The sequence below is a fragment of the Phalacrocorax carbo genome, chromosome 3 (assembly GCF_963921805.1).
Source record: "Phalacrocorax carbo chromosome 3, bPhaCar2.1, whole genome shotgun sequence".
Taxonomy (NCBI): Eukaryota; Metazoa; Chordata; class Aves; order Suliformes; family Phalacrocoracidae; genus Phalacrocorax; species Phalacrocorax carbo.
This window is the reverse complement of record NC_087515.1, coordinates 14,224,921-14,239,169: the sequence shown is the minus strand read 5'-3', so window position 1 is coordinate 14,239,169 and position 14,249 is coordinate 14,224,921. Positions and strand designations below refer to the sequence as shown.

Sequence of the window (14,249 nt, the reverse complement as noted above, 5' to 3'; positions counted from 1 at the left end):
TTGCACTTTTGGTTTGGTTTTTAGACTGGGTGTTGGCTTTTTAAAAAATTCTCATTATTAAACCTCAGAGTTGCTCTAGTTTGGTCCCACAGATTCAATGCCCATTTATTGCCGAAGAATTTAAAGGCCATTAATAAGATTATTAAAGAAGCTTAAGCAATGGTATTTTTAGTACTTGGGTAATACCCAGATTTGTTGTTCAATTTCCTGACCAGCCAAGACCAGTACCTTAAGACTAAGATGAATGAAATACAAGCCAACTGGTACTCATCCTACACAATCCTATGATGAAGGGATATGAGTAGTAGATTTAGGAATTATTTTACACCCTCCCCACATTTTTAAGGCCTGGGAGAAAAAGTATGAAATGAAGTCGCTTATTGTGATTGATTTTTGCAGAAAGTATGACACAATCAATTTGAGACATTAACAGTGTAGTTAAGAAAAAAGAAGTTAAGCCAAGGGACAGCCTCTGACACAGGGTCTTCATGACTTCCTGTTGTTGCAGTGGTAGCAGTCTTTTCTTCCTTTCCACCCCAAGTCCATCCCTTCCCTCCCCTGTAAAAACGGTGTACTCCTCACACATTCAAGTCTTCTTTACTATGTCCTAACCATGGACTTCATGGAATGATATACAAGTATCACAAAGCTTTTACTGCAATCAGAGAAATCACATCAGATGAGGGAAGGAAACATAAAAGAACCTGAACTTCTCCAGAATTAATTCTTCCATTTTAAAATGAAAGTTAAGCTGAGGAATAACAATTCCATAGCAAAACCCCAAAGTTATGATGCCCTACATAGTCAGTATTTGATCATTTTCAATTACAGGCATTATAGTACATCACATCATCACATTTCCCTCCCCAGTCCCTATTAGCCCTGACTGTCAAGCTGACCACAATACACCACTAAGGCAGCTTATTCAATATAGTCTATGTCACTGCTCAAAAACTAACCCTACCTCATTTGCAGTGACTGTCCCACCCACTACAGTAATTCTGACCATACAATCCACAAGGATCTAAAGACTGTAGTCACATTCCACACAAAACTGTCTGGACAGTAAGTGAATACAGAATTCTATCAGAAATAGTAAACTATTCCCTGGTAAATAAGCTTTGAGCATTTTTCTAGGCTTCACCCTTTTTAATTAAAATCCCAAAACACATCTTGTTCCGTCTAGTATTCTGCCAAATACTATAATAATACTTCTATCACCTTGCTAGGTAACATATTTATTGGCCTAATGAATTTGATAATAATTTCAATTGAAAGATTTTCAGTAGATATTAAAAAAAGCAACAGCTCCTCTAAACTCCCCAAAGATGTGCTTCGATCAACTTTAAAGTTGATCTACACTGAGTTCCGAAAAATTATGCATCCAGATATATCTACATAGAAGAACATACATACCTAGTCAGGTACATGTGCAGCTAAGTGCATACATTTTAGTGAACATCTGAAAAATGGCAAACTCGTAATTGCTGTGATGATCTTTGACTTTTCTTCACTATTATTGAGAAGCGCATCTTAAGAGTAAAGAAGAAGTGCTGTGGTCCCCCCTCCCCCCCCGTCTTTTTTTTTGTTTTTAAGACGTGCTTAAAACTGATTTCTGACATAACACGACCTAACAAATTTTGGTCTATTGCTTACTTGAAGAGAATCAACTTGCATTTTGCCTGGTTTTACCTAAAGAGCTCTGGCACAGACATGACACCTTTAGTATGAATTCTATTCTTTAACTACATTTTCAAAACATCACTAACCCTAATCTTTAACACATAGTTCTGTTTTCTGAAGTGTTAAATAATCATTCAAGTTAAAGGTGGGATTCATTTTAAGATTAAGACATCTACCACTCAGGTGTCAAAATTCATATTATGGTCTGTAGAGGCCGGGTCAACAGAGTCACCTATAGAGGGTTTCATCTCTCCATGTATATTCTAGTAGTATAACTGCAGGTACTGAACTCCAAAAACGTAAATAAATTCATGCCTTATCATCATCGTCTCATTGTATATGATTTTAAAATTAATCTCTGAAAGTAAATTATGGTTTTCCATCTCCATTTAGTAAGAATACTCAAATGTTTATACAATAGGCAAAGGCATAACCACAGAAATTAGGGGGAGCTTTCATTAATACCCTTTTCATAGCAACACTATTTCATCTTCATTTTGAGGTAAACTTTTAAAAGTTACAGGATATTTAACAGACATAATTTGGGAACACTTAAGTGACTGGATGAAAGACAGAGTGTTTTAAAGACTGATATTTGCAGCACCATTTGTATGATCTTGCAAATATTCCATGAGAGATTTGAGAACTTGTTAATACTAAAAAGCAAACGAGAAATGCCAGAACAACAAACCAACCAAAAAACCCCCAACACCAAACAAAGAAAAGAACGGAACAAAAACCCCACCTTCCCCATGTGAGTTTTAGAGATGAAAACACAGTATTTGACCAGTAAAAGTGCATTTTACATGGAACATTTAAGGCATACACAAAAGCTTATGACTTACTGTTTCATATTCAGCAATTACTGATGAACACTGCAAATACGTATTTTAGACATACTTGGTTTATGCTTTTTTCCCGGGGGTGGGGGGTGGGTGTGTTTTGGTTGCCTTTTTTTTTTTTAACCGTATCTTAAGGGGAAAAGAAAAAAAAACAAACCATGAACTATTGCAAACTTGCCTGACACACGATCAAGAACCTCTGCTAGAGTTGTTGAGACAGGCAAGTGAAGAGTACGAAATTTGTGTCCAGCTCCATACATTGGATGTTGAATTACATGACTAGTAGCATTAATTCTACCTTTGTATAGCTGAAAGGAAAATAAGCTCATGTTAAATGTTGACTTTAACATTCAGAAATAAGATAAAACACTAAGTTGTTATAAACTCACCTCAGCAAAATAAAGCTACACTTTTTGTGTGCTAAAATGAACTGACACATCCTTCAACTTTGGAGGTATACAGTAAAAACACATCAAGTTAGGACAAATTTAATTTTTTAACTCAAAAGAATTTCCTTCAAAAGTCTAGAACTTTATTAGGATGAGAAACAATATGATATAATATTTTAAAAACAAATCCTTGTCTATAGCTGTATATGAAAGAAAGAATCAGTGTCTGAGACTTGCAATTATTTATGATATTAAAACTTAATTCTGAAATTAGGGAAATCACAATATACTTCAGTAGAGAATGATGTCACTTCTTTATTGCTCTGACTTGAGGATGAAGTTTATTCTAGATTTAATATCTACTTTTTGCTATTATGATGGATAACTAAGTCACTACTAGTTAAAACATTTAAAATATTTTAACACATTTAAGCCTGACCTCTGTTTACATGTTGTATCAATTCTTTGGTTGCAGTAACTTTTTACGGACTTTTCTGTAATGAGTGTGCCACTGGTCCCCTTCCTCCTATCATCAGGAGAACTGTTTACTGCCATTCACATACAGAACCAATTTATTGCTGTGTAATATTATCAAATAAATTTAATACTTGATGACAATCAGAATTTAGTTTATAAAATACAATTTGGTTAAGAACTTAAGAGAGAAAAATGGGGATCTAATCTTTGAATGGTTATATTGTTCCATATACTGGAAGTATAGGCTGCACATCCACATTATTTTTAAGGTTTATTTTTGGATGTTAGAGGAGGAATCATCATCTCCTTGGGTAAGAACATCCAGATTGTTTCCTGGTGTTTTTAATAAAAGAAAGTGGGCTGCATTAAAAGGAGTGTGGCCAGCAGATTGAGAGAGGTTATCCTCCCCCTCTGCTCTGCCCTAGTGAGATCACATTTGGAGTACTGTGTCCAGTTTTGGGTGCCCCAGTTTAAGAAGGACAGGGAACTGCTTGAGCAAGTCCCGCAGAGAGCTACCAAGATGATCAGGGGACTGGAGCATCTCCCTTATGAGGAAAGGCTGAGAGACTTGGGTTTGTTCAGCCTGGAGAAGAGAAGACTATGGGGGGATTTCATCAATACCTATAAATATCTAAAGGGTGGGTGTCAGGATGATGGAACTGGCTCTTCAATGGTGCCCAATGACAGGACAAGGGGCAATGGGCACAAGTTGGAACATGGGAAGTTCCAGCTAAACATGAAGAAAAACTTCTTTCCTGTGGGGGTGCCAGAGCAGTGGCACAGGCTGCCCAGGGAGGTTGTGGAGTCTCCTTCCCTGGAGACATTCAAAACCCACCTGGATGCGTTCCTGTGCTCCCTGCTCTGGGTGTCCTTGCTGAAGCAGGGGGGTTGGAGAAGGTGATCTCCAGAGGTCCCTTCCAACCCCTACCATTCTGTGATTCTGTGATCTGACAATTTCTATTAAAGATATTCTTTCTGCTTTTACATATCTTGTAACATTCTGTAAAAATCTGTTCTATGTAAAGGAAATTATTAGAAATTTGATGTTACTTTCACATTACCAACGGCCATGTTAACAATTCATCTCAGCCAAGTTAAAACAAAACATTTAAGTGTTTGTGCTGAAACTGTATTTCTTCTGCCTTTTCATTTTTATACTATCTGATCCAGTTTCCCTGTCACCTCTCTCGTGTACTACTTTACTTCTGAGATGTAGTAAGAACAGCAGAAAGCAAAGCAAAAAATAATTTTTCCTTATATGGGAGCATTGGATCTCTCAACTTCTGGTTTTCCTACATTTCTTTATTCACAGCCTTCAACTGAGAGCACAGCACTTCAGTCACTAATTATAAATCTGTGTTCTGCTGAAGTATAAAAGCATACCTGAGTTTTATAAATTCATTCAAGTACCTGTCACTCAAGAATTTATTCATGGTGCTTTGGCTAATGCTGAAGGATCTCTGACACTGTCGCTGTTCCTCAGTGAAACTGATAATGAAGAACTGCTGGAAGGACCAGAACTTGTATCTCTATTTGCTGCTAATGCGTAAGGATACTATTAAAAAGTCTGCCATAAGGATAAATTGTAGTTGTCAATTCTTCCAGAAGCAGTACATTTTCAAAAAGATGGCTTTGTCTTACAACAGTATCCTAAATTTTCTTTTAAAATGCTGAGTTACAATTCACTAACACATTCCTTTCCAAAATTCCACAATGTGTACAGTAGGAAGAGTTGCCGTCCAACATTTCTAAGTTGAATATACCCCAACTATTTCATTTATTTTTTAAGCTATATTTATTCCATGTTCACCATATGGATTAAAAAAATTCTTACAGGACATGGTGACTGAAGAAACAAAGTCACTTTCTCATCCTCAAGCATCAGCTGCAAAAAAAGCCTCCTAATAAATCCTGAAATATTTCCAGAGGTTGGGAGGTTCCCACGCTGAGGAGAGGACTGGAACAATTCACAGAGAACCTGGGAATGCAAGATGACATCAGATTTAAAATATTTCTATATTTAGGTCTCTAAAATACAGCTCTACACAGCCATAATAGGCAGTGCCTAAGATCTACCTTCCAGTTATCTTTTAAACCATATCAGAAATGAGCACCACTGAAGGAAATACCAGCAGCAAATAAGGTTTTTTTATAAAAAAGGTCAGAACATTGACTACAGCAAAGCAATTATAAACACGCAGACTAGTCAAAAAGATAAAAATCTGAAGATTAAGTATTTACAAAAATAGCTTTTTTCTATAAAATAAAAAAATTGCTTTTTCCCTAAAGCAAAAATCTCCCACTGCATAATGCAGTATTACTACCAGCCATTAACAAAGAACTACTGATTTTTTCACTCGATTCTACCTGTTCTCTAGGCATTGTCATTCTTAATGTTAAATAAAAAAGCCCCAAACAAGAAAACCAACTTTATTTATACTTTTATTCAACTAGGCCTGCAAGGTTAACAAACATAAGGGAAATATCTGAATTTGCACTAGAATGCCAAATGCAAAGCTATATTCTGCATTAGCCTTATGCTTCCCTAGTCACAGACTGCAGGGTATAGGTTGCAACAAGCACATTTACCAGGAAACCTCCTTAATTTACTAATATAACAGATGTGTATGAAGCTTGATTTCCAAATTCCATTTCAAGAGAGTTTAAACCTACACAACTGAATATAGTATTTTCTATTTGGGTCTAAAGTTTGTCTAAACAAAGAAGAATACAAATCTATACCTAGGACTGGATGGTCATACCAACATATTTTTATACTTTTCCAAGTCAGACTAACAAGCTAACAGGTTTAATACAAAACTTTTCCAGTCAATGACAGTTTACAAAGAAGTTATTTTAAAGAAAACAAACAGAAACACCTATAAAGTTTAAGAAGTTGGCTGTAATTATTAATGAAGAAATGAAAACTTCATTTTTTTTCTCTCTCACCTGTGCCATAAGTCTCTGATTATTAGGATGGCAAGAAATGCACTGTAAGAAGAAAGCAACTGTTGCATTTTCAATTGCTGTCCGCTGCTGAGTGGTCAACCCTGTTGTTACAGTTGAAGAAAGCAAGCTAGATCTTGCACTGGTCTGTTGTGCAGTCACATTGTGTCCTCCAGAAGTAGCACCAGAATGGCACAACAGAAATAAAAGTGCTGTCCACAATGGATTGACTTCAGAGCCACCCAACCAATCCTTCATTATGTGGCTGTTGCCAACTTCTGTCAAAAACCTGAGAACAGGAGCAACCAGGTCTGCCGTGATAGGCATTTTGTTAAAGTGCTGTGGAACATGATGCCTCCTGAGCCTGTCCTGGGTGATATCCATTGATTGTGCAGTGCAGTCAGGACTAGAAGTATGGTTAAAGCAAAAACTAGCAAGACTTCTTACAAGCAGTGAAGGCAAACCCGAGTCCAATAACTGCTTGATAGCTTCAGGAGACTGAGATGAGGCAGCAAGAGTAGCCAGGTGAGACTCTGTTAGTGCAAGAGGAGCTTGTGCATTTTTAGAGTCATCTGTTAAAGATGAACTAAGGTCCTGCTTTTTGCTGTCATCAGTCATGGACAGTCTGTGTTGACACTGCATTGGAGGAGGAGTGATACCCATCCATCCCATAAGCAATGAAAAATAATTGGGGTGGATGTGGCACATTGAACAAAGCAAACTATCAACAGCTTTCTTCAAAACCATGTTGCAGGGAAGAGACATGGACCAGTTAAACAGTGACCTGGAGAACACAGAAAATCACGTCAACACAGTTTGCCACTCATATTCCCTTTTCTTCATTGGCTCATAGAACTTCTTCCTACAGTTATGGTTAACTACTGTAAAAGCCATTGTAAAAGACACTGAGCTAAGCTTGAAAGCCTCGTTTAGATCACAGCATCAGCAGGATGTTCATTACAACATACAAACCCAAAAGGCATTCCTCACCCTATGTTTAAATTTCTTTCATCATACTGTATGTAAAATAGAGATAAGCTGACTTTTCTGGCATGCTGCACATTAAAGACAGGATTTCAGTCTTTTGACAATTGTCACATAATTTATGCATTTTTGAGCCAACTGCAGCCTCTTCGTGCTTTCAATTCTCCAAGCTGCAGCTACTAGGATCACACACACATACACGCACTTATATTTACATAAAGCTCTCAATCCTTTTTAAGAACAGAAAGTACTTTAACATGTTTCCAAAATTTTAAAAAAATTGGTTTATTAGAGTTCTACCTAAAGATGTTGCGAAAAAATGAAAGCAGCAACGATCTTATCGATTGAATGTTACCCTCACTATCCTTACTCAACCTGAACTTATGACACAAGTTAACAACCAAATTATTCCTCAGAGATACTAAAATCCCACCTACCTTTGAACTCACTTCCATCCAAATACTATCTGCCTGAATGCTAATCCAAGGCACAAGAATGGAAAAGCTAATTTAGCTCCTATTATTCAGCTTAAATTTCAGAAGTGGTATTTGTAAAATAGTGAAATCATAATTTCTTCAAAAATTTCTTCCGAATAGGTGAAGTACTTTGAAAAACCCCACAGTTTTCTGAACTGCATTCCCAGTACCATGACACCATACATATCACATTATCTTAACCTTTACATACAGAGGTGAATGCACACTTCGGGCCAGTTCAGTGTTAGGTTTTTAAATAAGTTTGGACGTATGATATATCACATTCCCATTTGAAGACAAGGATTGTTTTTCCATCTTCTGCATGGGAATGTTATTCTGTGTTTAATCTAAGGGACTCTTAAGAGTGAAGAACTGAACATTGGTCTAACCAGAAGTTAGCTTTATCACCAGTCTAGTGAATGGCTGATAAAAAACCCTCTCTGAAATAAAACATTAAAAAGTCATCTCAGTGACCAAATGACCTGTAACTTCGGGTAGATAGTCAGAATTTCCCAAAGCCGACATATAATAAAGGTACACTTAAACTCTTCTCCAACTATATATTTACACAATCCTTCTGCCAAAATTTTCTGTGTAAGTTCATGCTCTGTGAAAAATAAGACTCTCTTCCAACTAAATATTAAAAGATAACTAAGGAAAAAATAAGTATGTATTGGCCAAAACAGAAATATTGAAAAGGAAAATGGGGATGATGGGAAATTATATCCAAGAGAAAGTGAAACATCACATGAAGGAGAAAGTAGGAGTTATAACTACAATCAACAAAAATATTTCAAAAGTTAGAATATCAAAGAGGATAAACAATATGCACAAGAATTTATTTTTCTTAGAAGAATTATTTACAAGTCTGACAATTCTTCAGTATTTATTAAAAATGTATTTTATAATTTGCTCCAGATGCTGGCTGATATGAATTATAGTTTTATTTGGCAGGACATAGAGGAACAGTGCTATATTGCAACATGCGTACTCAAACTGGGTATGATACTTAGTAGTATTCCTTCGTTTCATTCTGTGATGAAAACAACGTACTCTCCTCCAAAAGACAGGAATTCAGTTGTGAAACCCACTTTTATATTAGTATAAATGTAAATGGGCCATCCATTTTAGAAAGTCTATTTTTATTAGGAGTTCTTCCTTTCAAATGTTAAAAATCATGCTGAAAATGTATTTCTATTAAAATATATTCCTGAAAGGACTAACTGACCTGCGATTTAAAATAATTTAATTGATTCCCAAAATGAACAAGCTCATTTTGAATTAACAATTATTTATACGACAGTATCACTGAAGTGTCTTTGGAACAGGTCTAGCTTGTAGTCATGTACCTAAAGACCATCATGTTGCACATATAGAAGAGCTCCACATGCTTGTACATTTCCCAGTGTTTGAATGACTGTGGCTAAAGAAGACAGTAAAGCATATGAACTTTTCCTAAGGGCAACAAAATAATTCTGTGTTACCAAAGTTCTTTTCATGAACTGGAATTCTATTCAATAGTACAGATGAAATATGCTTTACTAGATGGAAGAATTCAACAGCTATATTTCTATAATACATATGGAACAAAGCTATGTGGCATCTCTTTTTTGTTTTGTTTCAACAGAAGAGAAGGTTAATCAACGTAAGTTAGGAATGTTAGCTCCTATATTTTCAGTCCTGAGCCACTAAAAGTATAGATTTAGTGTTTAGGTTGAACTTTTCTTTAGAATCAAACAATGTCCAGCGAATTCATAGTTCAAGATTCACTCAAGATTTTATGTTTTGTTTCCTTCAAATCAGACTATGGCTGGAACAAAAGTGGTGACTCCAAAAAAAACACCACCAAAACCAAACCAAACAACACAACAATACCCCTCTCCTCTAGCTCTTAGCTATCACTTATAGGTACTGGATACCACAAATAATAAAATAATGCTTCTATAACAGGATACAGTACCTATAAATCATGATCTTCATTAGTGAGAATTACTGCACTCAAATTATCCATTAAAAACCCCACAAGCAAAAAATGCAACAATTTACCTTTCACATATGTGCAAATATATACATGGGTTTGCCATCTTGTTTTGGATTTTTCTTTTTAAACACAATCTTACCTGGAATATGTGAAGTGCAGTTCTGTGTTTAGGACTACAAAACTACCTGTTTAGATATCTTTAAGTATTCACTGCCAATTAGCTTCAGGGACGACAATTTCCACTATTTGACAATGAGCGCACTTCCAGTTTTATCATTTCAGTGAACAAAATAATTCAGTTATAACACATACATGATGCAAGACTTCGCTTTACTTACTCAAAGAGCTCTCTGTCTAGCAATGCTGGTAGATCATATTCAACAAGCAATTCATAACTATGCCACAGAATTGCTGCTACGCAATGCAAATGGGAAGGAGATGGCATCAAAAGACCATACTCTCTTGTTGAGCTATTTGGACAAATATAGCTGACCCGGCCACTTTTTTTCATAGCTGCAACTCTTGCGGAATCACTGACCCATTTCAGCAGTGCTTGAATTCTGGAAGGCAAGATGATATGGTACATTATAAAGGGTCAAAGATACACTCAAAATCAAATTAGCTTCCTGTCTTTTAGTAATCTGAATTACACGTTTATTGGTTCCCTTGAAGCAAAGTTCAAGAGTGAGCTCAAACTCTGTTTTCTCAAGACTTTCTCACTAACAGGGGAAAAATTAATTAAAAACACTTATCTTGGGAAGCCATATGTAAGCTTTCTTTCAACATAGCAGATATCCGAGTTCTAAGTATTTGAGAGAGGAATTAGTTGAACACTGAAAGTTTTATCACATTTATTAGAGCAAAATAAGAGGGACAGCATTCTCTGCAAAGGATACAAGGATCTAGGAGGGAAAGCTGGAAAGCTTCTTTAGATTTCTGCACTTTCAGGCTATCTCATAAGATTTTTAAAAGTCTGGTTTTGTGCAGTAACATCGAGCCACTATTTAGCATATTATTTTTGTATACACTTCTACAGAAGAATCCAAATAACATTACCTATCTTTTGTTCCAGGGTCTTGAGTTGTTCCAAGCTGATAAAGAATGTCTATTGTGGAGTCAGAAGAAAGACCATTTAATCTTCCAAACAGTAAAGGGCTATTCAGATCTTGCCGCATTTAAAAAAAAAAAAAAAAAAAAAAGGAGGGGGGGAAGGGAAATAATAGAAGTACTTACATATGTAATTTTAGAAAATACTAATGAAATCATTACAGGATTGCAATATTAACACTGAATTGAGTTTTGCCATTAATGTAAGGATGCTATTCTAATACACACCACTCTCTCAAAGCTGCATTTTCTATGTTCAATACTATGTTTACCCTTACTATAAAAGGAAAAAAACCACTGCAACAATCAGAGACAGGACTTAAAGGTTTAACTAGCATGATTTTCTTCAACATATTCCAAAAAGACATGCCTAATTCCAATAGAGCTATCAAACCTCATGATTCACAGAACGAAATGTTTATTTCAAAATGGAAGCTCCAATTTCCGTCAATGGGACTAAGGCTGAGGATTTCTTCTGATTATTTCCTACTGATCTTCTCACTGTGTTCATCTTGGGCCCTGTAGGAAACTACTCTCCATCTAACAGCAGTCCCGCAAAAGACAGTAGGCCACACTGGAACGTTAACTCATTGCAAATAAGTCACGGAAGCCAGTTTGAAAGTGTGTTTTCTGTTAGTATCAACAGCATCAAAAAGGGAAATATTAATTCAGTTTTCTTTCATTTAAAAGCCACAAAACCGCAAAGCAAACTGCTATGGAATCATAAACACTAAAACCCCAGTGCATTAACAGAAGAGCTACTGCAAAATTTTTGCAGTGGGACAGATTATTTGTTCAAGTGTTTGATTATGTACCTCCACCTGTAAATTTTTTCAATGCTTGATGCTATTCAGAATTTACACTGTCCTACAGACTATTACCACCAAAATACTGCTGCATTTGTTTTCTTTAACACCACTCATGGATGATCTTTATTTTGAAACATCTAGACATTGTATCTATAGTAAGACATGCTTAGAACATATTGCACGTCCTACTCCTGTATCTTCAAAACATTCACCTAATTATCTGTTCTACACAAAAAATCAACACAACCCTGGTTGCACTGCTTTACTGTTGTAGCACTACCCGCATACAAAGACTGTGATATTTAGAAGGTAACAAAGCACAATGGCAAGTTCTGGCAACCCAAATCCAGAATCAGAAATTCATATGCAAATATAGTATATATTTGTATATTTATACAATGGTTTTAAGCAACAACTGAAAAGAAAAACATTGCACTCACCTGCAGGATCACTCCCTGATGCTGAGCAGTTTCTTAGAAGAATGTCAATCAATTTTAGGCCTATTCTGGTGGACTGAAGCCCAATTTTTACAAGCACAGCCTCAATGTTTGGAGAATGCATACCACAGTAAGGTGACATTAGTAGAGCAGCACATGTCTGTAACAGATTAGCAGTGGGTGCTGCAGCACTAGCCATCATTCCTTCTAAATCACTTATGTGAGTGAGGCAGTGGTGTAATAATCTTAACCATCCAATACTGAAAAGGAAAACATGAAAATGAGGTAATGTATCATTTTCTTATTATTTTATTTTTCATCTATAACATAACTACCCGTATTAGATACTGGGACAAGTACTGCAGAAAACTGCTGTAACATAATCGGACATCATCTAAGAAAAGCAAATTAAAATGACTCAATTTAACACCATAATGTAATATACATTAGTAATGCTGTTGTAATCACTGGTTTAATATTGTAAGAAAGGCAGGGTTTATGGGTAGGACGAGTCAAGAGCCTGCAAGTTTTATTACTAAAGTTTCTCAAGATTTTGTGATCCACATATATATTTCTTCCCCTAGGGTCAACCAACTGGGGAGAGCGGAAGGTGTTTATGTGGGGGGAATGTAAGGAGTGTGGGTATGTTGATTTGGGATTTTTTGTTATTGTTCATTTGTTTTTTTTTTTAAATAATAATAATTATTATTATATTTTTAATAAAAGGAGACAGCCTAAACATAAAAATGTGAAACATGAAAGAGCACACTGCCTCACTTAGGCACTGGTTTAATATTTAAGATCAAGATTCTGAAAATGTGGTTGCCATTAAAATATACACCTGTACAGATTCCCTGACTTTACAAACTTTTAGGGTCATACACATCTACAATATATTACACTGAACCTTAGCGAACCTGATTTTAAAAGCACAGAGAAAGAGTGCAGAAATTTAGAAATGTGTTAGCCACTGCATTTCCCCACATCTCTCATTCTTTAACAATACCATTCAGTACTCCTTTTAATAATAATTCTTGAAAAGTAAACCTACTGTAATCAAACCAACTTGGAAACACATTAGCTAGACTTTATCTATAAAAAAATATACCAAAATGCTGTTTAAACGAGCATTATGAACAAGACGGCAATCTAAGCTTCATGTTAAACAAGCGGCATAATTTTACTGACAAGTTCTAAACTAAAAGGTTAACTTATTCTCACAGCTAACCTTATCTCCCACTGTTCAAAAAAGGCAAACTTAATTTAAAGTTTACACTTTTATTTTAGGAATAATGTATTCCTAAATATTTATAATTGTAGAAAAGGGCAAGTTTTCTGTTACGTCTAAAACAGTTATATTCAAATGCACTGAATATATCACATTACTACGATTACTTTATTGACACACTTATAAAACTAAGCTGAAAGCCACAATAAAACATGTCAAGACATGAAGAATGTCCACTCGCCTTCTTTCTTTAGATACTGATTATTTTTGTGTGACTACAAGATAATATTTTCTGAAGTACAATAGTATAACTTGGCTATGAAAACTTGCTTCACTGCTATTCAAGATCAAAGATCCATTTCAGTTATACAGCTTTTATCAAATATACACTCAACAGTATTCATATTCTCTAAATTTACTTACTCTCTCAAAATTTTTCCCAGCAAAAGAAGGTTTTTAAAGCTTTCCCACGCTCTTTTTTTCAAATTTATAAACATTAAGGTTCAAAGATGAAATATTTCAAAGTAACAATTTTTTGCAATTTAGTAAGCTAAATTTCAGAACCAGGGATCTCAAAAATTCACCCATTAAATTCAAAGTTGGAAAGTCGTAACTTTTTAAATGCTAAAGGGGTTATTTATTTTTATTTTAAAATTCAGTACAAAAGTCAAGACACCACCTAAACAAATAGAAGCTTTCGAAAAGAAATCTTGCTGATAAGCCAGAATCACAGCAACATTCACTTCCTATTTCCCAAGGATATGGCTTCCACAAAACATCCCATTGTCCGATTTCTATTCCTGTTCCAATACTTACGTAACTCCGTTGACTTCAGTAGGGATAAGAAATACGTTGCTACTTCAGGTTTTTTGACTACTGCCTAGCCATTA

General features: G+C 35.5%; 1 protein-coding gene across 1 annotated transcript in view; it reads right to left on the bottom strand.

Annotated features, from left to right (window-relative positions):
• BIRC6 (baculoviral IAP repeat containing 6) overlaps positions 1 to 14,249 on the bottom strand; it is a 185,244-nt gene that overhangs the window by 73,892 nt on the left and 97,103 nt on the right. Inside the window, 6 exon segments of the mRNA XM_064445901.1 lie at positions 2,704 to 2,833; positions 5,226 to 5,369; positions 6,341 to 7,121; positions 10,117 to 10,338; positions 10,835 to 10,943; positions 12,135 to 12,391. Coding sequence (XP_064301971.1) covers positions 2,704 to 2,833; positions 5,226 to 5,369; positions 6,341 to 7,121; positions 10,117 to 10,338; positions 10,835 to 10,943; positions 12,135 to 12,391 — 1,643 coding nt within the window.